Raw genomic sequence first — 27,799 nt, 5'->3', positions numbered from 1 at the left:
AAAGCAGAAACGGAACCTGATCCATAGCCTAACTAACAGAGCGAAGAAAATATGCTCTGATGAAGCGTTGGAACAAGAGTTCCGAGCTCTCACCAACGTCCTGAGAGACAATGGATTCCTCGACAAGTTTATTACAAAGCATTTGAACAGGGAGGAAACCAACACCGTCAAATCCACATTTGGAAGGAAACCAGTTTACGTTAGTCTCCTGTTTGAGGGAGGTATATCGACTGATCTACTGAACAGAAGACTTTCTACCAGTTTGAACAAAGTTTTCCCGGCCGCAACGCTCCGAACCTGGTTCACAAGCAATCGTTTGTGCCCCTTTAATCTCAAGAATAGAGTTCCTGTTCACATCCAAAATATGTTAGTTCACTCATTCTCTTGCTGCTATGCAGCGGAATACATCGGACGCACGGCTAGGTAACTCCACCAAAGAATGAAGGAACAATCCACCCTGGCTAGCTTCTGGACCTAGAAGGACGATAACCAGTTCTGTAATACAACATTTAGCTGACACTGCACACAACGTGATACCCAACCAAAGCTTCCGTGTTGTTTACAAGGCGCTGGCCAATCAACCCAGATCAGTACAGCAACGCACAATTGCAGTGGCTGAAGCTATCCCCATACGACATTGCGACCCGATCCTTTGTCGGCAAAAACGCTTTGTTCGTGTGTTGTACTTACCATGGTCCAACTCCCCTCCCCTCACACATGCACCTTGTGCTGAGCACACAACTACAGCACCTTCCGCGCTGACAAGCTCAAGTCACCCTACTGGTGACGTGAACTAATTGTTATTTGATAGGTAGACAATGTCGTCTCTTACTTGATTCCCCTAATATTTGGTTAAATCTCAAGCCCACGTCTTGACAACCGTCAGGTTCTCTGTGGAACCTCATGTTAAGATGAGCATCCTGGCTACCTATGAGTAGCTAACTTATCCGACCAAGTCGCCAGCTGGTCTGCACAATTCACGTGACATCAGCATCAGCAGTGTGTAACTGCTAGGCCTCAATCGACTGAGCATCTCGAGAGCCGGCTACATTTCTCTCGTTTTTTTTTTTGCTTCAATAGACCCTACGGTGTTTCCCGAATCATATCTGACCGATCTATGGTGTATCGTCACATTGAACCGTTGGATTTAAGTTGGCCATTCTAATCTCGTTTTTCGCAACTGTGCTCATAAACGGGGGGGGGGGGTTGCCGATAATGCATGCCTGGAAGGTGTGTGGTGTATCCGTCTGACCATCACTTTTTGTCTTCTCCGGTACTACGCCTACCCAGGTATTTGGTCCCACCTGCTTCACTTTACTATATTGCGACTAACACCAGCAGGTGAATAAGTAGGATCAATCAGTTCCACTTAATACAACCTACTCAAGAATTTGCGGTGAGACCCACACAATTGATGCTATAGCCCTTTTTGAACAGTAGACACCGTAGACAGACTGGAGACTATGCTGATCGATGAATAACGAGGGTCTTCAGCCCCTCCATTCATGTCAACGCCAACCCAGCATTAGTTGAAGACCTTCACAACATCGAAGTATGAGTCTGTATTGTTGAGGTTGCCATTGTTAAATATGCTCGCCGATTTTAATATGCCATGACAGTACTGTCGAGCTACTCTGCTGGAGTGTCGATCGACTTACCTTATTGCCTGGGCACCTCTGCTTTTCATACATCATCGCTGTATAGTATCGGGGTCCGGCACTCGTAGGTCGTCAAGACAGATAACGGTTTCGCAGACCCGGAATTTACTTCTGATTTCAGTCACTGGCGTGCGCTAAAAGACATTCTTCAGGTGTAGAGGTGCTATACTGGTGCCATCGATGCGTGTCCTTATTACTTGACTGTTGGACATATTCGAGCACGTCCCATTTCAACAGCAGAGTTTCTCAGAGTGACGAGTGGGTTTGAATAGTCCCTGGCAGATGGCTACAGTAAGCAAAACACCATCTAGAAATTAGGAGAACATACAATTGCAGACTACTTTTCAAGGTTTGAGTTTAAATGAATTACGATCCTCTTTGGCAGAGTACTGATCGCAGTTGATCTCACCAGTTTAAGTAAAGTGCGGCAGCTTACCTTTACCTTGCTTTTTAATCACAGAAACTCGTAAATAACAGGTGAATAGAAGCTATTCCCTCGGGGAGTTTAAAACAACATTGTTTTCGTCTGGCACAACCTACTTTTTACTTCCCCTCTCGCCTCAGAGAGAACCACGGTACTAGTGCCTGTCATCATTGTTTTGCGTAAAACACAAAGTTAATGTCTGAGGCAATGTCACCCAATCCATGAAACCCAGATGGTTGCCCTTGAGTACGTTTGGGAACAATTTGCCCATATAAACTTGGGTTGCTTTCGTTGAGTGCATCTCGTGAAAGATTTGAGGAATGGCCTTAGCATTCCAGTGAATTAGATTTGGTAACATATAGCGTTTACAGAGGACCAATAAAACTAGCCGTTTGGGGGGTTAGTTCACCTTCGTTTTTTTCAACCAGGAATGTGGGAATTCGACAGGTCTGATCAAAAGAGAGCACTGTAGAGGACAGAGGACCAATAAAACTAGCTGTTTGGGGGTTAGTTCACCTTCGTTTTTTTCAGCCAGGAATGTGGGAATTCGACAGATCTGACCAAAAGAGAGCACTGTAGAGGAACGCGTTATCCATCACTGTTTAAGTGCGTAGTGACCGAGGTTGTTACTTCATTGCACCACGATGGAAGAGCAATAAGACCTGACGAAACATACTACTCATAAGGTTGCTGAAGAACTTTCGACAGCCCATGACCGGTTTCGCCCTTCTTCGGGTTCATCAAATATGCGCAGTCCCCAAATTCGCGTCGACCGTATACTCCGCGTGAATCCAAATCGGACATACTTCGCGAATTACACTTAGCTCGAAAATCGTAGCAACTGAAACATAAGGCGGCCTTCGTGCAGCAAATCCAGTTGAAGAAGAATATGATAACCGAGAGATTCAGCTGAATTCAGTTTTTAGATTTAAGACCAAATTGGTTTGTAAATGGGTGATTGTTGCTAACATTAAGGCTTCTTTACTGGAAGTCGGATGCAATAAGTTCACGTTTTCACATATTTCGTTTGACTGACTGACCATTATCTATTTTGATGAAACAACAAGCCCGTCTGTTGGTTTTTCTTAACAATTTAACCTAACTTGGTAATCGAAAACTACGAGAATTTCGTTTGCTTCATTCTGAAAACACTATGTTTTATACGGAGCTAAACGCCGCTTCAAGAGTAAGCGGACAGTGAAGCGTAAGCTGAGTCAACTACGTTTGTACGGTAGTCTTGGTGATAAAATTTTGGTAGAACAATCTGATTTGCAACTACCCTTCTTACAGTCACTTCTTGAGCAAAGGATCTCAAATGAGTCCACTACCGCTGCACTGGAAAATGCTGAGAGTTCCCAGAGGAGTCTGAAGTGTTCCTGTTTATGTGCAGTTAATTATGCAGTTCTGTGATTTACGATCAAACAGATGAAAGACTAAATGATATTCTTTCTTAATTTTTCGAACACCATTGCCTTCATTTCAGCTTGTCCATCGTGACCTCGCTGCGCGCAACATTCTTGTCGGGGAGGATTTCGTCTTGAAGATAGCTGACTTTGGTTTGACCAGGGTAGTAGACGAATATTACAGAAAGTTAACAGACGTAAGTCTCCGATTAATCATATGGTTTCCGATATTTTCTGTGGTCAACAACTTGGGTCAAGGGCAATGAATATTCCAAGGCATTCGTCAAGCTTGTTTGTTACCGGCTATCTAATATTCTAGCAGTCGAAATGCGCAGATTTACTCCTGTCGTTGGCTTGGACAGAAAGGACTCGTCGAGAATCCTGAAAGGTCACGTAATCTCATCCCTATCGTTGAGTAACTCGTTTCTGGTCGATGTGTAGGGACGAAATCAAATGGAACTAGTTGTAAGAAGCAGAAAACTCCTTGGAGGGTGGTTGCCATTGTTTGGTGTTTTGATCTTTTCGAGTGGAAGCAGTTGTACTTGGTTTGGATTGGGATGAGTTTTTGTGAATTACCGCCTAACAACACAGATGCGTTTCTGTTGTAACTGTATTTTCCTCAGCTTAGTTCTCGGTCTGAGCCTCCCAAGCTAGCGTTCACGTCAAAACAAACACCAAAGGTGCACAAAGGTCTATTAACGCCCAAAACGAAATCAGGAACAGTTGTACAGCGCTTCGTATATATAGCGTAAGCGGCTATAACTTTCTGGAATTTCTGACGCGTTCTGGAGCTCCATTGGCAACCGGCATTCGGCCAATACTGGGTCGTGATTGGCTGTTGGGTCCAGATTGTTGACCAATCAGATCTCGCCTTGATGCCGGACCGGCAAGCGTCCCGAATTTTGGGCCAACCTCGAGCGGACTAGGCTTCTCGGCCGTAGCAGCGCCTAAAGACGTGCGGTGTAGTGGGATCCGCGTGGATTCCTGCCTAACAGTTTCGCTTGCTAGTTATTTTTCATCGGGCTTGACAACTTCACTAGCTATTGTGATGCCTCTTTGGCTCTCCTACTGAACCATGCCCAACTTGTGATAATAACCGCACGCTTCCCCTCCTCCGTTCAGGTCGGTAAGGTGATACACATATGCTTGAAGAGTAGTAGGATTTTCGCCTAAAGGGACCGCCGGCTACCGCCTTATTTGGTGAACAGTGCATGTCGTGCAATGCTGTGCTAACACGCTCAAAAGTTTTTCCCACAGTGATTGACCTTCACTGGATCGTTTTTTCTTACGTTATTTGAGAATGGAACTTTCACGTGTGACGCTATTCAAGCAGATGTCCAGCGCAAGGTCTACCTCAGGACTCATTTGATCCAGTGCTTGTGATTTTGGAGTGGTATCCATTCGTAGGCAATTTTAAATAGAATTACCATCGTTTATTTATGGCACCCTTTCGGTACCTAGGGGCGAGATGGCCCAAGAGATTAGAGCGCGAATTTACTGACCGGAAGTCCGTGGTTGATTAGAGCGCGAATTTACTGACCGGAAGGTCCGTGGTTCGAACCCGACCTCTGCTTCTCGATTTCCCCTGTCTAGGCTTGGGCAACCTGGCAGTATCCCAGCCCTCGCGCAACCTTCGGGTGGCATGGTAGTTAGGCACCGAAAGGGTGCTACAGCTGAACAGTTTTTTTCCGGTACGGAGCTGCCATGCGATTCGAGGGGAGCGCAACGGTCAATATACTGCCAGATTTCTCAAACCCAGACAGGACCAATCGAGAATCCAGGATGTGACTTGAACCACGAAGCTCTTGGTCAGTAATTTCGAGCCTCAACCCCCGAGCTGTCTCGAGCAATATTATGCACCAGGTCATCTTCAGTGGATAATACTTAGAGTACAAACACGTTAGGAGATTGCTCGGTGGCAATTTGCGAACAGTCATCACCTGTTATCAGAAATATTCTTCAAATATTTGTCTGACTAGTGGAAGCTGTTTCGACAAAGCCACCCGAGTCAAATTCCTTGGTTCCCGTCAGGATGCGATACTCATCACCCACAAACAATTAAATAAGTGTCCCTTAATTGCGTTGCTTGTTTGGTGGGATTGTAGCACAACTTTGCGCCAGTCTGACCGGTGTGTGCGGTTTTGAGGTTTCTAGACTGAATGGTCTAGTACGCATTATCTGATGCACGTGTCAGACTTTGGATATTGAATGGGTTGAAGTATTCGGAGTCCCGGTAAGTTTATTGCCAGTTGGTTAAGTGGCACCTGGTCGGTTTTTCAGCATGTGGGAAGATATCGACGGTGCGAGAATATCATCTTGGAGACTACGACTCGTACCCACACAGCAGTCATTCTGGTGGATTGAAACATACGCTTTCAACATTCTACAAGCCCATTGCTTGTCGGTTATTTACTTCCGATATTGTCTGTGCACCATTAAAACGACGTCACTGAATAGTCCTTATAGTAGAGAGTTCAGCCCCTGTAGCTGAACTAATCACACTTTACGCATCACGCTGATTGGGTGCTGTATCGTGGAGGCAGCTATTGATTAAGCCTGAAATGAGCCTGCCAGACCACACGATAGGGGGAAGACAGAGTGCCAGGAACACGGCTGCACTGTCAGTTCAGGTCAAAACGCACGGAAATGGTCATTCGCCTTGTTCGTTCCTGTCCAGCCAATGGCGACCTTGCCACCGTAAGCATTTTCACACCGCTCCGCTGGTTGGTAAGCTCCGCCCACGCACCTGCTATCCGGAATGTGGCGACCGATGGTGACCTTGCAGACGTTCTCTGCACATGTACTTTTCGTGTCTGGACGTGTCCTGACATTTGGACGTGCGCTGTCTACACTGTATTTCGCTCATTTCGTCCAATCTGGTTTCAAGTACAACATAAGATTGACGGAAAATCGGGTACTGCGCCTACCTGATGAGCCCCAAGAAAGGTGAAACCGGTCGTGGGCTGTCGACGAATTTTGGCAACCTTATGAGTAGTGCATTACAAATATACATGTATCGCGATATCTCGGATACCGTAGCGACCGAAACATGAAGCGGCCTGGTGCAGCACATTCGGTCCCCTGGACACATCACAAACGAGAGATTCAGCTGGGTTCCAGGTGAGTCTCTCGAAAAAACAAAATAGTTTGCAAATGAGTGTATTTCGCTCATTTCGTGCAATTCGGTTTCAATTAGGACATGGGGTTGACGGAAACTCGGGGACTGCGCCCACCTGGTGAGCCCCAAGAAGGGCGAAACCGGCCGTGGGCGATCGACGAATTTTCAGCAACCTTTTGAGTAGTGCATAACAAATAGACACTGTACCTCCTCTGAACTGATCACCCATCTGAAGATGGTCCTTATGAGAGATTGGGCAGTAAGTTCGCTTACGTTTCAACTTTTTCTGTGTTGCTGATGTTTCCCCATAGATTAATCACGTTATCGCAATTTTATTGGAGGAAACTTCTGTTTCGAGGTCGCTACGAAACTAGACTGGATTTTCACATCGATGTACTGACTAAATGCCAGGTGCCTTTGCCAATACCTACCTACCTTTTTCAGTCCTAGATTATCTTGCGTGTGCGTTTTACTGGAGTTGCAACAATTGACGGTTCGTTCGTTTTGTTAGGCCCTACTAGCTTGAAGATGATGGAGGAACCGAAACTGTCGCGATCTCTCATACCCGTCTTCTTCTTCGTGAAGGCTTGGTAGAAAATACGTAATCGTACACTAGGGCCAGATCTACACCGGAGAGGGCAAGGCCGATAGTGAGGGGTCGAGCAGTTTTCATCAAACTTACAGGTAGTGTCAGATCAAGGTTTCCTTTTTCCATTGGATGACTGGCTGGGCAGAGTTATCCAGTTGCTGGATAACAACACTGGATATTTAACGAGTCCTTCAATAGTCGACTTTTTCATCGTTCTTTGTGAATTCTGGTGTGTGTTTCTGGCGTCCTTCCATTAAAGCGAACCTTTCCGCTCTAACGAACTATTTCCCCTAGTTCCTAGCAGTTCAGCGGACTTTCCGGTTGGGCTTTTGTGAACTAAATGTGTTTACAACACTCATTGCCTGCTGATTAGACTTAACTAGAATGCTCAGAACCACCGCCCTGGGGCATATTGGATGATGCAACGGTCATGCTAACCTCAAAAGAGAAATATGCTTTTGGTGACATCCACAACTATGTGGTGCACATGATCAGGTCCTAATATATTCCTCTAACTACTGGCGGTTTAGAAAGTAGTGAAAGACAAACGACTGTCAGTCGCACTCCTTCGAGCCGAAATTCTGGTTCCCGCAGAAAACCGACAGCGCTTCTGAGGAATCGGTGGCCAAGAACTGAAGGCACCTCACATCATCTGTCCGGAGGGGCCGCAACCATGCAGCACTACCGCTATAAGTGCGCCTTGCATATGCCAGACTAACACCTAACAGTATGAAAACGTGGTCGACGAAGTTTCTATCCGTTCGTAATAGCGCTTGATGATCACGGGTCAAGGCTTCGCGTGCCATCGTAAGATGACGAAGAACCATTGACGTCGGGAGCCTTGTTACGACAGGAATAAACCTAACGTCTCTGTGTTTACCGCATTCACCATGAGTACCATAGTACACTATTACCGACACTCTCCAGTTGTCTGGGACGGTAGATATATCGGATGAAATTTTATCACGAAAAGCAGATCGGTGGCGTTTGGGAGAGATAAGGCATTCGGTTATTTTCGAAGCCGTCAGACGTTCCAAATTCAATCCCCAGGGGTGCGTCGCGTGCTGAGCATCTGACTGAGCGATTGCAGTTGACTGATTGAATTGTTGTCGGAGTGTTCGATTCAGTGGTTTGGGCATTGTTCCTCTCTACAGATGTGCGAGCTATTTTTACTGATGATTGTTTTGTCTATTGGAGGCCTTTTGGGATTATTGTGCGTATCGGTTGGAGTACTTTTAACACATTTCCACAGTTTTCCGCTTCCTCATCCTCATCAGCCGTCTGAACTCACGAAGTCTGTCGATCCGCGCCTCTGTCCTTTCCCCTTGACGTCGATATTTTGTCGAGTTGTGTCGTGAACTCGACCAGGAGGAATACCTTTCCGAGCTCCGAGCAATTTTAGTGTTGCTGGAGGTCAAGTGCTTGGGAACAATTGGTTGCGCCATATCACAAGCAACTCAGAATCTTTCAGGGTTAATGAAGCTGCTGTCCAGTTCGTGTTAGCCTTGAAGTCTGTCCGATAAACTGATCACCGGGGTTTGAGGAATGATTTCGAAGTGTTTTCAGCGGTAGTGTAAATCGTAAACATTGTAGCAACAGGCGAGTAGTGTAATGGAGGGGATAAAAACGAAGACACCAAGGAGAAAGATAGGAGACCTCAGCCAGCCCTACTGTATGCGGCAACTAAGGTGACCAGGTTGATGATGCCATGTGACGTCCGATGTGGCATGAAGTTATTTGTAATCTTGCGTTTTATAGTTGTACATGGGTGGGATAATGCCAGGGCACCCAGGACTTAGCAGGAATATTATTAGGGCTCCCAACCCAATTCCTTGACTCAAAAGCCTAACCGCAAGCTCATCGTCATAATCATCATCAGCTGTAGGAACCGCGTACTTGTCATACGGTGGTTCTAGGTGCCACAGTTTTCTTCACCGTTGATTTGGGGAGATGGGGTAGATAGTTGCACATCGGAGGCGGTAGGACAGCCTTACCTGACACCATTTGATGTGGTGAAGTAGTAGTGTTTAGTGCGAGATTGCCAGGGCAGTCCAGATTTTTAAGGAATAAGTCTTCATACATATTCCAAATTGAAGGACCAGGATATTGTTTTATAACTCCATCTGTTAGCCATCCTGGTATAAGAGGATCTTTGATTAGATTTTAAAAAATTATTGTCTGGACTATGGCGTCCTTTCAGTGCATGGCTGATGTGCTGCTTGGAGGATTCACGAGGTCTGTGGTCGTCACATCGCGGAGTGTGGCTCACAACCGACACCTTGGTGGGGTTCGGTCTCTCGGCGACGGTAATGATTGCGGCTTAGGATACTAGTAAGAACTGTAGGCCACTTCTTTCGAAGTCGTTACGCACTGGATTACTCTGCACTTGTCGATGATATTCACAAGGACCACTAGTTACTGGCAGGAGTGTTCATTTTGCTGTTGGTCTGCAAATTTAAGTGGGGCGGCTAACTTGATCTGTGTGGCGTCATAAGATTGGAATTGAAATTCCGTACAGGACACAAAGTACAATGTGAGTGGGCTGTACTTTCGTTTTTGATCGAGATAGTCAAATTAATCAGGTGTCTTGCAGAGCGCCCAAATTTCATTTTTATCCGAAAAGAAACTGACGGTATTGATCTGCCGATAAAGAAGCGTGTTCCTTAATTTAGCTATCAGTCTGTCAGTCGCTCCAACCCGAGCGAATAACTCAACCTTCATTCCGATCATCAAGTGGGCGCTGTCGTTAGGATGAATTTAGACAGAGCATTTTGATAATGCAAGCACCGGAAAATACCAATTTTCCGATCGCTCAGACTAGTTCTACCCAGTTTGGAGACCCGACTGTAGCGTACATGACCACAATTTGTAAGCTGATATCCCCGTTGTTAGGCTACTTTGGACTACGCGGCAAGACAATGTACAACTACGACAACATCGCTTCGTCGGGCAGTGTTTGTTTACTTTCTTACCTCAAACGACGTAACCACTAATCTGTGGACCAGTTAAACGGCCCAAAGAAGAACCAGACAGCTAAAATGATGCGCAATCGGATTCTGTTTCACTGGAAAACGGGAGTGAACCTACTGAGTCGGAGGAAAGAACGAATCAGTCGGGGCCAGTTGAGCAAATGAATTCAAACGGAGCATACAAAACCATACGAAGTAGGATGAGACAAGTACTCACTTCGTAAGGAAATTTCTCCTGTTAATATATAAAGACCATTCCTAAACTAAGACCATTCCTGGCATCCCTCTATGGAGTTAGGGTGACAGTACCTACATGAACTGGGAGTGGTTTTTGGCATATAATGACGACACATACTTTACAGGCTTCTGACGGCCTGAAAAGGCTTTAGCGCATTCCAACTGGCAAAACTAATCAGCTGCACTTTTACAACCCTGAACGTGTTTACTCATTTCCTTTGACGTCATATTCATGCGTCGTGTGCTTGCGTTCCATTCCGGAGCACGTGCATCCAATGGTATTGCGGGTCAGCACCGTGACGCCTAGCCAACTGGCCTGCTTAATTACTGGCCTGGCTTGCTTAACCTGTGTTAGCATGGTGCGTGGGCGTGTTCGCGTCTCTTAATTAAACGGCAACTGACATGAGTCAATGCACAGAGTAGTCTCGGTTTTCCATTACACAAATCCACCAGTCTCTTGATCGAAGGTTGAGACTTAGCGGTACTTGTGGGGGTTTTGCGGTACTGTTATCACTGACATTCCTTTACACTACTATCATAATAGTCTGTTTAACGATAGCTTCACTGCTCTAGGAGGACCAAGGATTCTAGTCCAAAATAAGAAAACGGTCCAGTGTGTTTGCACTTGTGTGTACCGATCCACGTATGTGCTTTGGGTAGAAAATGACAGCAAAAACACTGTCTTCACTGGTTTGTGGTTGGTTCTCTCTCTCTCATCAAACACAGCAGGGATCATGTGAGCCGTATTGTGTTACACGCAACCCCGAGAAATTGTACACCTCTAAGGGTATCTTGGAAACAGAACGCTCATGTTTGTTTTCTGTCGAATTTTGAATTCCTGTTTTGAGAGTCAACCATTCATTGTAGCTTTGTAGGCTGCTCGAATTTCCTTATGATCTGCGAACTTGTCGATGTACCGAGTGGTCGAACGGATTAGCAAGGATAACGTAGTGAACCTATTAGTGCACAGGTGCGGATAGCCATAATACAAATCAGAAGGTGTATGTGCACTAATAGAGGTTTTTAGTATGGTGGACAGTGGAGAGTTGCAACGCGTATGAAAATAAATACAGTGCGAAAATGGGAGCGAGTCAAAAAGGAACTTATCGTATGTGAGAGTTCCTTGGTGAAAGTCCGGACGGCGGTAACGTGTTTTCTCCGCAGTTTGGCTGCTACACGTGTTCCATGATTGTCCGTGGGCTTGTGGAGAGGTTGACGTCCTGCTCCCTTCGCGCGCGCGAGACTGTGTCTTGACTGGGTTCGGTTTGCGTTTTTGTAGGTCCCAGTGCGTGTATGTGGGCGCGTCGGCACATGAGTGGTTGCTGCGCTGACTAGGCGGTGCAGACAATCGATGTCCGATGTGTCAGCTTAATGCGACGTGTTTGTGCATATGAGAAAAATACAAGCCTCGCGATCCAGTGAGCGACTGTGAGTTGAACAGTCAAGTATGTGGGTGACTGGGTCGCTACACCCCCCCCTAAGGCGACTTTGTTCACAATAACTTCTCAGGATTAAAATCGAATAACTGTCCAGCTGTAACACCCTTTTGGTGCTTAGCTGTCACACGCGGCCTAAGATACTGCCAGGTTGCCCATGCCTAGACAGGAGCAGTCGATATATTGGAGCTGGGTTCGAGCCATGGACCTTCGGTCAGCCGGTTCGCGCTTTAACCACTGAGCCATCTCGATCTCGTCTCAGGTTATAGCCTGAACCAGGTACGCATAAATTATTTACAAGTGGCGAAATAGTCGAAGCACTTCAGACCCCTGGTTGTTTATTCTGACTGATTGCGACTGTCTGGTTGTTGGAGATATTCTTTTTCACTTAGCCCTGGCACCTTGTAGCGCATTCACTCAGGCTGAACCCATGGTTGCGTCTCTTGTTAGCAATGATAGCAAGAGTCTTCAGGCCCAAGACATGTGGGTTCATCATCTCGTTCAAAGTGTCACCACAATTTCGGGCTTCACGGTTCTCGATAGGTAAGTTTTGTCGGATGGGTAGTGGGTAGCGCATATCAAACCTAAACATGAGGCGCGAAGAACCCACGTCCTGTTTGATCAAGAGCTCTGGATTGATGCACAGTGCTTTGACGATGGTAACATTATTCCGTAAACCGTTCACTCACATCCTAACCTGGCGGGACTGCTTTAGTGTACGATTGTCGTTCCTGCCCACAAAGGCTACCGAACACCAACCAATGAATGGTAACTAAACGAGCGGAAAGTAAGACTGGTAGCATCATATTATTAATTACAGTGCAGGCGTCGTCGGGAATTCGCCCTTACAACACAGTTGCGGTTGTGCACTATGTGGGAACCTGGTTAGGGAATTGTTTGAATCAGTAGAAATTAAGGTTGACGGAAACCCGGGGACTGCACCTGCCTGATGAGCCCCAAATAGGGCGAAACCGGTCGTGGGCTGTCGGCGGATTTTCAGCAACCTTATGAGTAGTACACTACAAAGATATACTTGTTTGAATCGTTTCGGATTATCAACAGACCCCTTTGCTGTGTTACTCTTTTATTGGCAACCATCACAATGACGCAGTTATGATCAGAAGATGTCACACTTCTAGTAAACTGCAAGCGCTGTGTTTGCGACATGATCTTCGGTTAGGAGGACATCATTAGGCGTAAAGTTTGTTCGACGTCTTAGTAATAGTGGTCTGCAGAAGGAAACAAGTATTTCAACGCGGACTGCAAAAACCTGAGTGGGCCATCATCTCTTATGTAGAATGGCTGATTCTACAAACCGCGGCGCAGATACTACTGCGTTATAGATGGACCCATTTAATCACCACGTTTTTAAATAGTATGCAGTGAACGATGTATCGTTTCGTTTTGTCTCTTTGTCAAATAAAACATGTATTGTCAGTGAACTGTTTTTAACTTTTACTGAAAACCTTAGTACTAAGTGATATTTTACTATCGGTCTTGGAACGCACTCCCATTTTCATTCGTTAAGACAACAGGCTTTGATGAATGAATGATTGATGAAAACCTGTTGACAGCCTACCTTCTTTTCATTCTGTTTGGGATTCTAAAACCCGAATGTTTATCAATCGTGTGCTGGAAAGTGGGCCTAAACACTGGTTCGCAAACTAATATGGCTTAGATGGAGCTTTAGTCTATAGTCTTCCTTTCATCGGATGGGCACGTGGATGACACGACCTTCAAAATATCCATCTGTCGATTCATTGTTACCTTACCGAGTTGGTGAAAATTCGCTCACTGCCGGTTTCGCCATCTCGGGTCTCAAGTACCCAAATCCTCTCACTCATGTCTCTTACTTGAGCAGCTCAATGAGTGTTTACCTTTACAGGAGAGTGCGTCTCTTCTGTGGTCAATACTCCTCACGCGCCCACTACTTTGTACGCAAGACTGGAAGCGTCTTTTTGTTGGAAATCGTTTGTTTCGTCACTCGTGCACACGGTCTATGTGATACAGAGCTGGGCAACCGTATACATCTTCCCAGTCTTTCAAACGTTGGTATGTGATGATGTCGGAAATTCCGTTATCTCTGACGACTAGGAACAAATAATGAGTGGCGTTCGGAATACATAGACACCTGCCTCATCTATATACCGTCCGATGGTTAAGTGTTGTTTTTTTCATTGGTCATCCTATCTTTTGTTTATACCGATGTTAACTCACAGAAAACAATTTCGTTAACTAACACAGGTTTTCGATGACCTTGTCCCCTTAACCAATGTCTTATCCTTTACGTCTTCTTTTCGATTTAAAAAGTAACTCATTTATATCCGGTGGATCGATAGCCATTTGCTCTATGTTCATTGGTTCAACACAGTGTTCGTTCGGCAAATTGAAAAGCTAATTATAGGCGGGTACTAAATTCCAAACTCTTTCAGTTCAGTCGATACTTGTCGAGGCTACCTCACCCCCCCACACACACACAAATTGTCTCAAGTGTCTGACGTGACTTTCTCCCCGTCAAGTCGTGTTTGATGTTGCTGTGTAAAACTATGCAGCACTTAGTGTAGCAACGCGTATCCAAGTTTGCCGAAATTCTTCCTCACGTTTATTATTTGTCGGTTTGTACGTCTGGACTTGTGGACAATAAATATATTTCGGTTTATCTCACGCCGGCCACTCTAACGGTTGCAGTCTGAGCAATTTTCCATTGAGTTTGTTTGCCCCGTAATAGTAGTGCATATGCTGTTTGCCGTAGGTTTTTCCGGCTCAAGATTTCGAACCTTCCTGAACATCGTTTTCGAAAAAGTTCTGGAAACAACCGGTATATTTATTGTTGGAAGTGTTTCGCTTTTAACGTAGAAGTTCCGTCAGGCCAAGGGAAATCTTCACAAAAAACGAGCCGGAAGAACTAGACCTTAATTTCGACCCACCCTAACACAAAACCCCTCGGCCGCCACCTAACACCGATTTAGCCTGATCTGTCTGACTGGTTCTCCTCTTAACTACCGGTGTAACGGTGATACTACTGATGGGGGCATGTGGGCAGTATGTTTTCTCGTAAATCCGCTTTGCGTCTCTTGAAAAGTGAGATCTCTTACGGAATTTATGGAGTTGCCCTATAGCATTTGCTTGCAATTGAGTAACAGTCAATGGATATCCAGGAGAGTTCAGAAAGACGCTATTCCGTTTTGTAAACAAGATGCATATGAGAGTTTCGCTCCCCTGTCCATTAGTCTGTAATTGTTCAGTTGGCATTTTCTAATAAATATACTCCTTTCACCGCTTGTTTCGCAAACTTTTCCAAAAACAATAACTCAACCGGTTCCAGGCATTCTGCAACCTATCGTGAACATGTTGAAGAATGCCATTAACCTAGCTTGGCTTTTACATGGATAATAAATGAATGGATGCCAGAAAGCCAACCGTTTGGAACTTGTGGGCGAAAAGGGAAATCCGTATGTTCTCGTGCCGATTACACTGAGCCCAGTCGCATCAAATTATGGTGCACAATCAGAGATTTTTCCTCTAGAGTTGCTCTCACTTCGAGAGGATTGAGGAGTAGATTAATAACTCAGGGAGATTTCGCGCAGGATTGGTCTCTCTTCGAAAGTTTACCCTAGGATGCTGCTGCTACAGTGAGAGTAGATAACCAGAATGGTAAAACTCAGTTGGTCCGGCAAATTTATGTACTCCGAAGAATCTAAACAATGATCTACTCAGCATAATGTTTGCCAGTCGTGTGGTGTTTGGCTATTTGCATACAACGAAAATGAAACGAATTTGACATCCTACGGCATGTGCCATGTAGTCGCAGCGGCGTATATCGAACGCTGATATAGGGGTTGGGTTTCATACCCCACTGCTATTTTTGGACTAGCTGCGGGTCGATCTTTCTACGACTGAACAGTCATCATTCTTGGGTGCGTACTCCAGGCCATTGACACTCCGGTCACTTGACACGACCACGTTTGACAAATGCTCAGCTGGTACATGCAAATCGGTTGGTTGCCAGCTCTCATCACATGAGGAGGAGTCAGTTTAACGACCTAGGAAAAGTGCTCCGGCTATCACAATTTTTTCATGCGTGCTGTTGTCGAATTATATTGAGACAGGTAACATTTGAAGCCTCAGTATGCGCACATCTGCTGAGCTAGTTGAATGATGGTTCTTCAACTGGAGAAGTTGTACTTTCACCTAAATCGTACACGTAGGAATAACCACTTCCTGTTACCTTGGTTACGCATCAGCTTCGGGAAATAATACAGTTTCTTTCAGGTACTCGAGTAAAAACCTGTTTCCAACAGCGTGGTCGAGCGTCGCTTTGCTGCCCCACTCTTAAAGTCATCTTGTGGGTTAAGTATACTGTTGTGCTGCATAGAGCAGGGCAAGTAAGCGAAAACTTGTCACTACGGGCGCCTCTCTTACACTTTCACGTAATTCCTCTTGTACGCTACTCCGCCCCAATTTGAGTACTCTCTATGCAGGTCCGGACACTGACTGATCGATTTATTCGTCAGCTGCAGTTTCTGTGCGTTTGGTTCCACTAACAGGACTAAACACCCCAAAGTCTGTTTTCGAACCCCGAAAGCTGGTCTAATTAGATGTTTTCAATGTTCTTGCACTGGAGCAAGCAAGAAAAGGGCTCTTGCTCGTTCGCTGGATGTATGCTATCTGTCAGGGACAGAACGCAAGTACTGTGATTGAGCCGACTACCTCCTCGCTGTCCTTCAGGTTCCAGTTGCGCACCTATGGTGAGGCGGAGGCAGTTGCAGCTGGATATATCGGAGTGAGTGTTGAATCAGCGACCAGGGGGCGTGTCTACTTGAAGGGATATCCGTTGGTACTCTCCTCTGCGCGGTTTGCTAGGCAACGTCTGTGAAAGAATTTCGAGAAAGTGAGGTTCATTGCTCCTTGTTTATCGTATCTTCATGCGCCTGTGGTACTGAATCTCAATGGCAGAGGCTCTAGGTGTTGTCACGGTTTCTGTTTACGTGAGCAGCAAAGCGCTGCTGAGACCCGATTTGGGAGTGGTCTTGGATAAAGTGCGAGGCGCACTCAAAACGGAAAGCTCCCACTGCAGATGTTTGCTGATCACAGACTTCTTTTTCAGTACCAATTTCCAGAAATCCTTTGACTACGTGGTGCCCACGAGCGAACTGATCCGCAATCCAAGCAGACCGCATCGCCATCAGTCACCAGTGGTGAGCACTGCCTGCCGCTCCCTCTGGAATACCTGTGTGAACTCCAACCATGCACTTGTTTGCTGCCGCTTTTCAAGTCTACATAAAACGCGCACATCTCGCTTATCGGTTGTGAAGCTCGTGGACCCAGAAATCGAACAAACCTATGGGAGATCGCTCCTCCTATGCCTACCGGCTGGTCCGATTTCGAATGCTAACGGTCACTGGAGACATGTATCCAAAGTGGTACTCAATGTCGGGAATTCTATCTGCGATACAACCCAGGCAACTGTATCCAAACAGTGAACCTCTTATAGGACGGTGGCTTTGTCAGACGGCCATCTACGCTACTTGAGCTACCAACCTTCTCCTCAATAGCAAGACAGGTTCTTTCTGATTAAAACCAGATCAACGCATCATCCTACGTCAGATGAGACTGAGTGTTCGTGTATAACGGGAAGCTAGTTGGACCCGAAATGACGAAGAAACGGAAGATGCAAAAAAACGCTGGAAACGTTCCATTTGATTCGTTCAATTGGTCCTCGGAACTTTCTTGTAAGTAAAACGGTCAGGGACCTAAACTTTGAGGGACTTTGGTACAATGCTTCGAACGACATCATCCACTACCTCCAATCCGGACTGTTAGCCTTCAAAAGAAGATTGCACTGTGAAAATAGAACCTTCTTCAGGTGGCGGGGTGTATATTCCTAATTAAGTGTCACTGTGCTCCTGATCCCGGGTACTTTTTGCGTATTCTTTTTTAGGACGACGGTGAATTCCTCAGCTGGTACCTCTAGCCTATTTGCGTCTCTCTGGGAGGAAGTGATCGTCTCAGAGAACTGGTGTGAGTCGACAACAGCGCCCATCCTCAAAATAGTGCGTGTGACAATTACAGGGATGTCAGTTTGGCTATCATTGTAACAAGGCCTATAGAAATGGGCTGTTGGTAATCCATAAAAACACTGAATTAGTTGATTATATTACGCCATCTAGGTTACTTGATCCCAAGACTGTTCGCACCTCAATTGGCACGGGGTCCCTTTATATGACGTTTACCAGACGTCCTAGCAATACGGTGCCAACGTGGCGGGAAACTCATCATTAATTTCATCAGATCTAAGTAAGTTCGGTGGGAATCGGTCATGGAAAGAACGATGTAAGATGCCTGTTGTGAGGGTTACACTCCTAAGACCTGATACGATTGTTCTTACGCAGACCGGACCTTCACCATTATTCCACTTAGTCCAACAGGCTTTGGAACTGTTGAGAATTTCCTTATTGTCAATACGGAGGTGTTATCTTATTCGACGATACAGAGGAAGTTTGTTTACCAAAGAACAAAAGTTCACTGGACAAGGATCGCAGTTACTGAACCACAAACTGCGCGACCACCGGACTGACCCTTAACACTCGTTCGGGCAGTCTTTGGCTAGAGGAATCACATAATTCGAATGAGTGTACTTCGTGAGACCTGGCCTTCTTGATCAAATTTACTTAGTTTCTTACGTATTTGTTCATGTTAGGTCGCCCTTGTTCAGTGATACACACGTGAACTTCATTTATCGAAACGAATTATATTCAAACGTTTGCATTCGTTGAAACGCATCAATTGTTCACCAAAACGGAACAAGTTTGAAGGTGCTGGTGGTCTTTGAGTGACTTAATATGTAAGTTTTCGATCCCACCGCCTTTTTTTCAACGAGCAGAAAGGTGTTGTCTACAAATGAAAAGTGCTGTAGATCAATTCCCAGAGTTGTCCCATTTATCTAGTCAGTTGGACACAGGATGTTATGGCTACTCAGGCTACTCTGATCATGGATCGATAGTTCGTGTAACCTAGAAGGCGCTGTTTAGACGAAAACGTAGAAAAAGGATGAAAGCGGTGTCATAGGAGAAGCGTTACTTAGCTCTTTCTATCCTGAGTTTTCTTTTTGATACCGACTTAACCTATAGTCGTCTAAATTAACGCTTTTCGTTGGCGTGAAAGCCCTTCCTCCCAGGAGATACCAAAAAGCCTATCTTCAAGGGAATCGGCTTGCTCGTTTTTCGAGACAGTGGCACCTCTTCGACGCTTATTCGATGGCCGCAATAACCAGGGGATGGAAGCTGAGGATGTTGTATTTTCGGTCTAGTTCAATGGTTAGCAGGTGAGAGCGTGCACGACAGAATGTACGATTTCGTTCAGTTCTTGAATCCAACGGCCAAAATAACGTTTTGTTCAATGAGTAGATTTTCTGATGTTCTCTGTATTCCCATTTCTGTTCGAGCTAGAGATAGCCCATTGGTTGTTGCGCGAAACTACTGGCAGGAAGGTTCGTTTTAGAACCGAACCCCTGTATCTCAACTGCTCCTGTCTAGGGGTGGTAATGTTTCAGCCCTCTTGCTTCCATCGCGGGACATGGCGGCCCGGCACCGAAAGGATGTTACCGCTGAACGAATATTTATCGGTATGTTTCTGCACGCACTGCATGTGGTTGTTCAAGTGTCCGGAACCTCACTCGGATAAAATACCAGGAGTACTGGGCACACCGCTCGCACGAAATCGCTATAGAACTCCATGAAACTACTCGGAGCCGGTCCATCCTTAAGCGAACTGTCAGAAGAACTACTCGCTATATCGATATGTCAGTAGTGAAAACCATGCATGAATCGCTTGTTAACCTCACCCGACAACAGTCACACGTACAATCTAATTAATTTAATGATAGTGACGAGGACAAACCCGCCTTGAAAGGTTCGAAACCAGTAGTTGAGCATTTTTTTAACTTGATGAACCCTCCTCTTAGTTGGACTGAAATCTCAGTGTGGCATAGATTGACTTTCCCTCTCTTTGTTTAGTTATTGGACCCTGTGGACAGTAATGCTAATTTTGAAAACAGTGGACAAACTTCTGAACAATTTTGATTCTTTTCAGAGTGCCACAACCTCTCGCCGATGTCACCGCAGTTTCATATCGGCGAAATTAGGTTTTGTTTCTGAAATTTGTTCTGCTACTTCACCAAATCGCTGAAGGTCAGACATCGTCTCTTGCATTAGGTATGAGGTTAAGTCAACGAATAGAGCACTCTAGAAGCAGAGCTCGTGGCTTTCTTCAACTCTTCTACATTCTATTTGCAACCAAACGGCCCTTTCTATTTCTTCAACCGTTTGTGAATACATGGGAATCATCCTGAATGAATGTTGAAAACAACCACTTGTCAGTGAACTCAGCCACCCTTAACACAGTAGTCCTTTCCACCAGGCAACTTCCAACCTGCAGTACATCCATCTTGCAGAAGATGATTCAGATGAACCTAGAATCGTCTATCACCTAGTAGACGGATACAGAACGTAACACCCAGTCCCCGAACAGTAGAAATACCATTTTGATTAGGATCCAAGAGATGCCAGTGCTAAATCGGTTTGTTTATCTTTTCCGGTCATCAAAAGACTCCCGTTCCTTATACACTGCTCTTGGCGTTAGAACTGGACGCACCAAGCTGGTCAACGTCATCGGTAGCCCACGTGGCGCGGTATTTTTTGGAAGCCAAACAGCGCCTATTATTGGGCTGTTTACACTTGCTTTTAAACTGAGATTTCATTCTGTAAAGGAAGCTGGTCTATGCCAAAGAGCCCAAAACTGTTTTGTTCTCACTGAAAATGATCAACAGTGCACCTTTCACAAATCTCTGATGAGATCCGAGTCCACTATCACCGGCAAATAGTTGAGGACTAAAACGTTCGGCCTTGAACAGCTGGTCAGTAGTGTGATTAACCGGTACTTATACTTAGTCCACGAAACTTTTGCCGAAGTTCTTGTCCCTGTTCCATCGCCGTGGGCCGAACGTCATCAGAAAATGGTGTAGAGGAACCGTTTCCAGATGTGGTGCTAAAGAGAACCGAGGCTACTACCAAAGAGATCAGTCACTTCAGTTCAGAAAATACTGTATCGGACCTCGACATTACGTGACGGTCATGTCGTTCTGTTCAGCTAAGAAAGTTTTTTTCTCCGCCTTCACACGCTTTTCCCGATTCATACCTTGAAATATGACCAACTCTTCAATACGGTGAGTTGCGGGACTGTTCTAAAGACACTCAGCTTCTCGTAATTTTCTTACTTATCAAAGCCACTTTGATAGAATCTCATCCTATGAACTGTATGAACTGTTTATTCACTTTGTGCGAACCAACATGAGAATCGTAATTTGGTGTTAGTTACATGCGGGAAGAATGAACCTTCAACCTATTTAATCAGATACCAAATCACGTGAAACAAGTCTAAGAATGTTAAGTCTTTTGGAAAGGATTTTTCCGTTTTTTCTCCATATACGGGGGCACTTCTTCAGAACAACCGTCATCCACTTTACTCCTTGATTTATATTCTGGGGAGTAGGCTTTTTCTGTCAAGTTCCCAGATTTTACCATACACTTTCACTCCGAGTGAAAGTACAGATGCACTGGTTTGTGAGAACGACCCTTGGTATGCTTTCATCTACTGGATTCTCCGGACCTCATGTTATTGATTCGAACTGTCCGTGTCTCGTTCAAATTCTATTTTGTCGGTTTGTTTGCAAAGTTTATAAACAACATACTGTCCTCTGATTAATCCACACAGGGGCGGGTGCCGGTGAAATGGTTGGCGCCAGAATCGATATATGATCGAATCTACACTACCCTTTCAGATGTGTAAGTGTTATTGTTGTACGTCTACTTTGAATGATATCCAAATATGATGCTTGGGTACTCTACTCTCAATGCTTTGTGAATTCTCATTTGAGAACTTAAGAACAAGTTGGTTTGCCGAACGTGGTTTCTGCAGAATGCTTTCTCGAGTTGTAAAGGCTGAGGCAGTCGTATTTAACGCAGTGTGATCAGTGAGTTGAGCCTAAAAATGATGGTAAAGACTGGATCGGATACTTTTTAAAAAAAGATCCTGTTCAGGTCAACAGTGCAATAATTCGAGGTTGTCAGTGCGCGTTCAATACCGGATGCGCATGTGTGTGGGAGGACTATGGTGTATCCAACAAACGAACAAAGCGTTTTTTGTCCACAAAGAATAGGGTCGCTATAGTCGAGCTAGACTGGTTGGCAGGCACCTTGTAGATAATGCGGAAACTGGCTGGTCACCAAACCGTGTACCTTGTCAGTTGGGTGCTGTGCGATTGAGCTGGCCATTGTTGTCCTGGTTCCAGAAACCGATCAAGTTGGATTAGGTTCCCTAATACTTTGACTGAGCTGTCTCGTTATGCATCCGCAAGAGAAGGAAAACGTCCTACGCCAGAGTGGAAGCTCTGCTGAACAAAAGGGTTTACATCGGTTTGAGCAACACTTCTATTCTGGTTCACAAACAACGTGTTCCCTTAGTCTTGTTGCTTTGCAGCAAAGTATGTTGGACGCGCGGTCAGGTAATTCTGTCAGGGAATAAGGTAACTTCGGCTGGCTTGCGGAACTATGAAGACAAAAACCAAATTGATCATGCAACACTTGGCAGACATGGTACAGCGTGGTGACTAGGGGAAGCTTCTGCGTTGTCTGCAATGCACATTGTTATGGACCTAGATCGGTACAGCATTGCACAACTGCAGCAGTCCGACACAGCGAACCGGTTTGTTGGTATTACGATTGAAGACAGCAACATCAATGTTGATACTGGTTCCCCACTGTCATACACGCCACTAATTTGTTGGCAAAAGCGCTTCGTTCGTATGTTGGACTCACCATCTCATCTGCACCCTCACGAATCCGGAGCTAAATACAACCACAACTCAACCTACACCGATGACCTCATTTCACTTCATCAGTGACATGACTTTGGTAGATTGTACATTGTACTAAGCGGGCGGGATCTAAAGCGGATTTTCTGGTCAAAAGTTGTTGAGCAGCTGAATACCTGTCCGTAGTTGGTAAGCCAAAATCGGTGCGCACAGATTTCCGATCAGTGCGTCGGCGTTTTATCACAGGTTGATCAAAACTGTCTGGACTATTGGTCGATTGGATGACAAGAAGAAAAGCACAGGTAATCGGGCTTACAGGACGAACGAACACACCTGGTATACACGTGACAAGGGTGCTGTGATTTTGGACGCTGAAAGCAAGAGGGTTGTAGGTCATATTGTGTCTTAGGGCGGTAGCCATATGTGTGAACCTCCTAAAAACACCGCTTGCAGGCCAACTGCCCCATCCGGGAAGATTCTAGACGGTTTGGACCGTCTACGAAACTTGAAAGTCGAATAAATATCGTTTCGGGGGTCCTGCCCACAAAGCTCATCACGGCACATTTCTGTGCCGCAGCGTGACGAATTGGGGAACGTCAGAAGCAAGCAAGCGGATGCGCGTCGACCACAGTGTGATAGTCCGGTTAGCAACGCGATTCAGAGATAAGTAAAACGACCAGTCGAAACACAGCAAGTGCATGTGACACACGCCGGTTGCGACATAGGTGGGAATCCCATCCATAGTTATCGAATACCTCTAGCTAGTTGAAATTGATTCAACGAGCGGTCTTTGTCACAATGTGCGCATGAATGACTCGAACAGTGACCCACTTACACAAGCATCTGCACCACCTATCCCACAGAAATGAACACTGAAACGGATATTTTGGCCAGCACAGTGCTAAGATTAGTACAAAGGAAATGAATGAATGACTGACATCAGTTCACTGGTTGAAAAAACAGTCCCACCTTGACTACACACTTTTCTATTGCTCTGTAAGATTACTTAGGTACCTAATGGTGCTGTGTGTCTTGAGTCACTGTTTCCGGCCCTTCCAACATCGCCACATAACTTGTGTATAGTAACCATTTAGTTGATTCCATACTAAGCTCGTGCGTGTCGTTCAGTCGATCGAAAATCCATTAGCCTTGATGAGTCGATAACAGTCACGTGAGCGATTCACTGATGCGATTGGATACACATTCCATATCATTAACACTAAAAAAGCTCAGAGAGATTCCTGAGTTCCGAAACCAAAACTGGTCCACCAGTGGGAGCATTTTTTCTAGCAGAGGGGTGAAAGCAGCCGAGCTGTCACTGCGAAGTCGCTAGATTAGTTCGACACATCAGGCCGGGCGTATGAAGTTGTAAAATGTGGTAAAGTTTGTTGCTTTGTGTTTTGCCAGGCCATAAGTAACTTATTGAAGCAGTCTGCTGGCACTATACGGTCGCTTGGGCTGATAAAATTTATAGGAAGTGGATAACTGTGAAGCTCGCCCACATTAACAACCAAGTGCGGGAATCCATACGTGTATGGAGCACAGCCCCAATCAACCAGTTGGATCATTGCACCAATCGGTTCTGTTATCATAAGAGAAGGAAAACGTCCTACGCCAGAGTGGAAGCTCTGCTGAACAAAAGGGTTTACATCGGTTTGAGCAACACTTCTATTCTGGTTCACAAACAACGTGTTCCCTTAGTCTTGTTGCTTTGCAGCAAAGTATGTTGGACGCGCGGTCAGGTAATTCTGTCAGGGAATAAGGTAACTTCGGCTGGCTTGCGGAACTATGAAGACAAAAACCAAATTGATCATGCAACACTTGGCAGACATGGTACAGCGTGGTGACTAGGGAAAGCTTCTGCGTTGTCTGCAATGCACATTGTTATGGACCTAGATCGGTACAGCATTGCACAACTGCAGCAGTCCGACACAGCGAACCGGTTTGTTGGTATTACGATTGAAGACAGCAACATCAATGTTGATACTGGTTCCCCACTGTCATACACGCCACTAATTTGTTGGCAAAAGCGCTTCGTTCGTATGTTGGACTCACCATCTCATCTGCACCCTCACGAATCCGGAGCTAAATACAACCACAACTCAACCTACACCGATGACCTCATTTCACTTCATCAGTGACATGACTTTGGTAGATTGTACATTGTACTAAGCGGGCGGGATCTAAAGCGGATTTTCTGGTCAAAAGTTGTTGAGCAGCTGAATACCTGTCCGTAGTTGGTAAGCCAAAATCGGTGCGCACAGATTTCCGATCAGTGCGTCGGCGTTTTATCACAGGTTGATCAAAACTGTCTGGACTATTGGTCGATTGGATGACAAGAAGAAAAGCACAGGTAATCGGGCTTACAGGACGAACGAACACCTGGTATACACGTGACAAGGGTGCTGTGATTTTGGACGCTGAAAGCAAGAGGGTTGTAGGTCATATTGTGTCTTAGGGCGGTAGCCATATGTGTGAACCTCCTAAAAACACCGCTTGCAGGCCAACTGCCCCATCCGGGAAGATTCTAGACGGTTTGGACCGTCTACGAAACTTGAAAGTCGAATAAATATCGTTTCGGGGGTCCTGCCCACAAAGCTCATCACGGCACATTTCTGTGCCGCAGCGTGACGAATTGGGGAACGTCAGAAGCAAGCAAGCGGATGCGCGTCGACCACAGTGTGATAGTCCGGTTAGCAACGCGATTCAGAGATAAGTAAAACGACCAGTCGAAACACAGCAAGTGCATGTGACACACGCCGGTTGCGACATAGGTGGGAATCCCATCCATAGTTATCGAATACCTCTAGCTAGTTGAAATTGATTCAACGAGCGGTCTTTGTCACAATGTGCGCATGAATGACTCGAACAGTGACCCACTTACACAAGCATCTGCACCACCTATCCCACAGAAATGAACACTGAAACGGATATTTTGGCCAGCACAGTGCTAAGATTAGTACAAAGGAAATGAATGAATGACTGACATCAGTTCACTGGTTGAAAAAACAGTCCCACCTTGACTACACACTTTTCTATTGCTCTGTAAGATTACTTAGGTACCTAATGGTGCTGTGTGTCTTGAGTCACTGTTTCCGGCCCTTCCAACATCGCCACATAACTTGTGTATAGTAACCATTTAGTTGATTCCATACTAAGCTCGTGCGTGTCGTTCAGTCGATCGAAAATCCATTAGCCTTGATGAGTCGATAACAGTCACGTGAGCGATTCACTGATGCGATTGGATACACATTCCATATCATTAACACTAAAAAAGCTCAGAGAGATTCCTGAGTTCCGAAACCAAAACTGGTCCACCAGTGGGAGCATTTTTTCTAGCAGAGGGGTGAAAGCAGCCGAGCTGTCACTGCGAAGTCGCTAGATTAGTTCGACACATCAGGCCGGGCGTATGAAGTTGTAAAATGTGGTAAAGTTTGTTGCTTTGTGTTTTGCCAGGCCATAAGTAACTTATTGAAGCAGTCTGCTGGCACTATACGGTCGCTTGGGCTGATAAAATTTATAGGAAGTGGATTGAAGCGAAGCTCGCCCACATTAACAACCAAGTGCGGGAATCCATACGTGTATGGAGCACAGCCCCAATCAACCAGTTGGATCATTAATCGGTTCTGTTCTGTTATCATTCGGTCCTCTGTTCTATTTTCAAACAGGTATTCATGCTTTAGTCATCTGTGAGTTGTATCTCATTTGCTCACATTCGTTCCGTATTCTTCTACCCCAGATGGTCGTTTGGAGTGCTCATGTGGGAAATATTCACCCTGGGTAGTTCACCATTTAAGGGCATGGATCCGACCGTGGTGCCAGCAAAAATCAAAGCTGGCTATCGCAATCCAAAGCCATTCCTGGCAAGTGACACCATCTATGGTCTCATGCTTGAATGTTGGAACTTTGAACCATTGAAGAGACCGGAGTTTACGCATTTGGTTAATACGTTGAACCGTTTGGAACACGAAGAATCAATTGCTTCTTGGAAGTGTTCAATACTCAGTAACGATCGAGAGAAGATTGGATCGTCAGTAAAGAACCAACAGATGGGTCCCCTGTCAGAGGGCAGCTTGGTCACCTGCTATTCTTACCTTGTACCCACCGACAAAAACTCGATTCGTACTCAGTATATGGAGTTGGCAAACGAACTCGCGTCGATGGTTCTGCCGCGGGAAGAGAACACACACGACTGTCCGGAGCAACGTGTTGTCCCAATGGCTGTGGAGCTTTGTTGAGGGATGATGAATGTAATTGGTCACGACGCGCAAACAAATTTAAAATTTTGTTATTTTTTGTACATAAGCAACTTCCTTGTATAATAATACTCGTTCATTACTGTTGCACTTATGGTCGCTTCTGAATGTTCTTATGAAGCGAAACGGCGCACAAATCGGATCAGTTTTTGAGTGTTCTAACATAACGCTTCAGAAGTGAAGAGCCTCTTAATTGTGGGCGTCATTCATTTTGGAATTCATCAACAAAGTAGATCTCATGAATATTTGGAGATTCCGGGTGGTAGTTGAATGCAATGATATTCGGCCAGAAATGACCGATCGGCCGCGTGACCAACTTCTTGCATGTGGATAGAATATAGCGTCACTCGTCCCTCTAAATGTCACGTGACTCGGTACTGATTAACTTCTCAACTGACCATTTCTCTGAAGAAAGTCCGTGCGAATTGGTGGGATATTTCAAGTTATGAGCACATTAGTCATGTTTTATGAACCTGTGCGAGACTGAAGTTTCATTGTTGTAACCATTCCCAATGGGCCTTGGGTTTCTCGCTGCTCATTGTTACTATCTAATCAGGTCGGCTATCATAGACCTTTTCTGATCCGAGGTTTGTGTCACTCGGTTTCATCAATCGACTCTATTTCGTTGACTTTGGTGTTACCTCATCTCATGTTACTAACAGGGTTTTCCTAACGTGACTTGATCACGAAGCTTCGATACGGAGTGAGCGTGATAAAACTGAAGCTGAAACAACAAGTGAATATTTAATGAGTTCCAAGCAATCGTTTTTTGCTACATTAGGATACACCATGAATATTCGAAATACCGTCACGCACTATGAAGACAACATCCTCACCTT

At 45.4% G+C, this 27,799-nt stretch overlaps 1 protein-coding gene across 1 annotated transcript in view; it reads left to right on the top strand.

Annotated features, from left to right (window-relative positions):
- T265_02140 (hypothetical protein) overlaps nucleotides 1-26,971 on the top strand; it is a gene marked incomplete at both ends in the record, with an annotated part of 56,372 nt that extends 29,401 nt beyond the window's left edge. Inside the window, 3 exons of the mRNA XM_009166314.1 lie at nucleotides 3,566-3,682; nucleotides 21,606-21,676; nucleotides 26,444-26,971. Coding sequence (XP_009164578.1) covers nucleotides 3,566-3,682; nucleotides 21,606-21,676; nucleotides 26,444-26,942 — 687 coding nt within the window. The remainder of the gene's footprint in view (nucleotides 1-3,565; nucleotides 3,683-21,605; nucleotides 21,677-26,443) is intronic.
- Between the last annotated feature and the right edge of the window lie 828 nt (nucleotides 26,972-27,799).

The sequence above is a fragment of the Opisthorchis viverrini genome, assembly GCF_000715545.1.
Source record: "Opisthorchis viverrini unplaced genomic scaffold opera_v5_25, whole genome shotgun sequence".
NCBI classification, from domain to species: Eukaryota; Metazoa; Platyhelminthes; class Trematoda; order Opisthorchiida; family Opisthorchiidae; genus Opisthorchis; species Opisthorchis viverrini.
The sequence above is the reverse complement of the archived record's forward strand: the minus strand, read 5'-3'. Positions and strand labels throughout refer to the sequence as shown.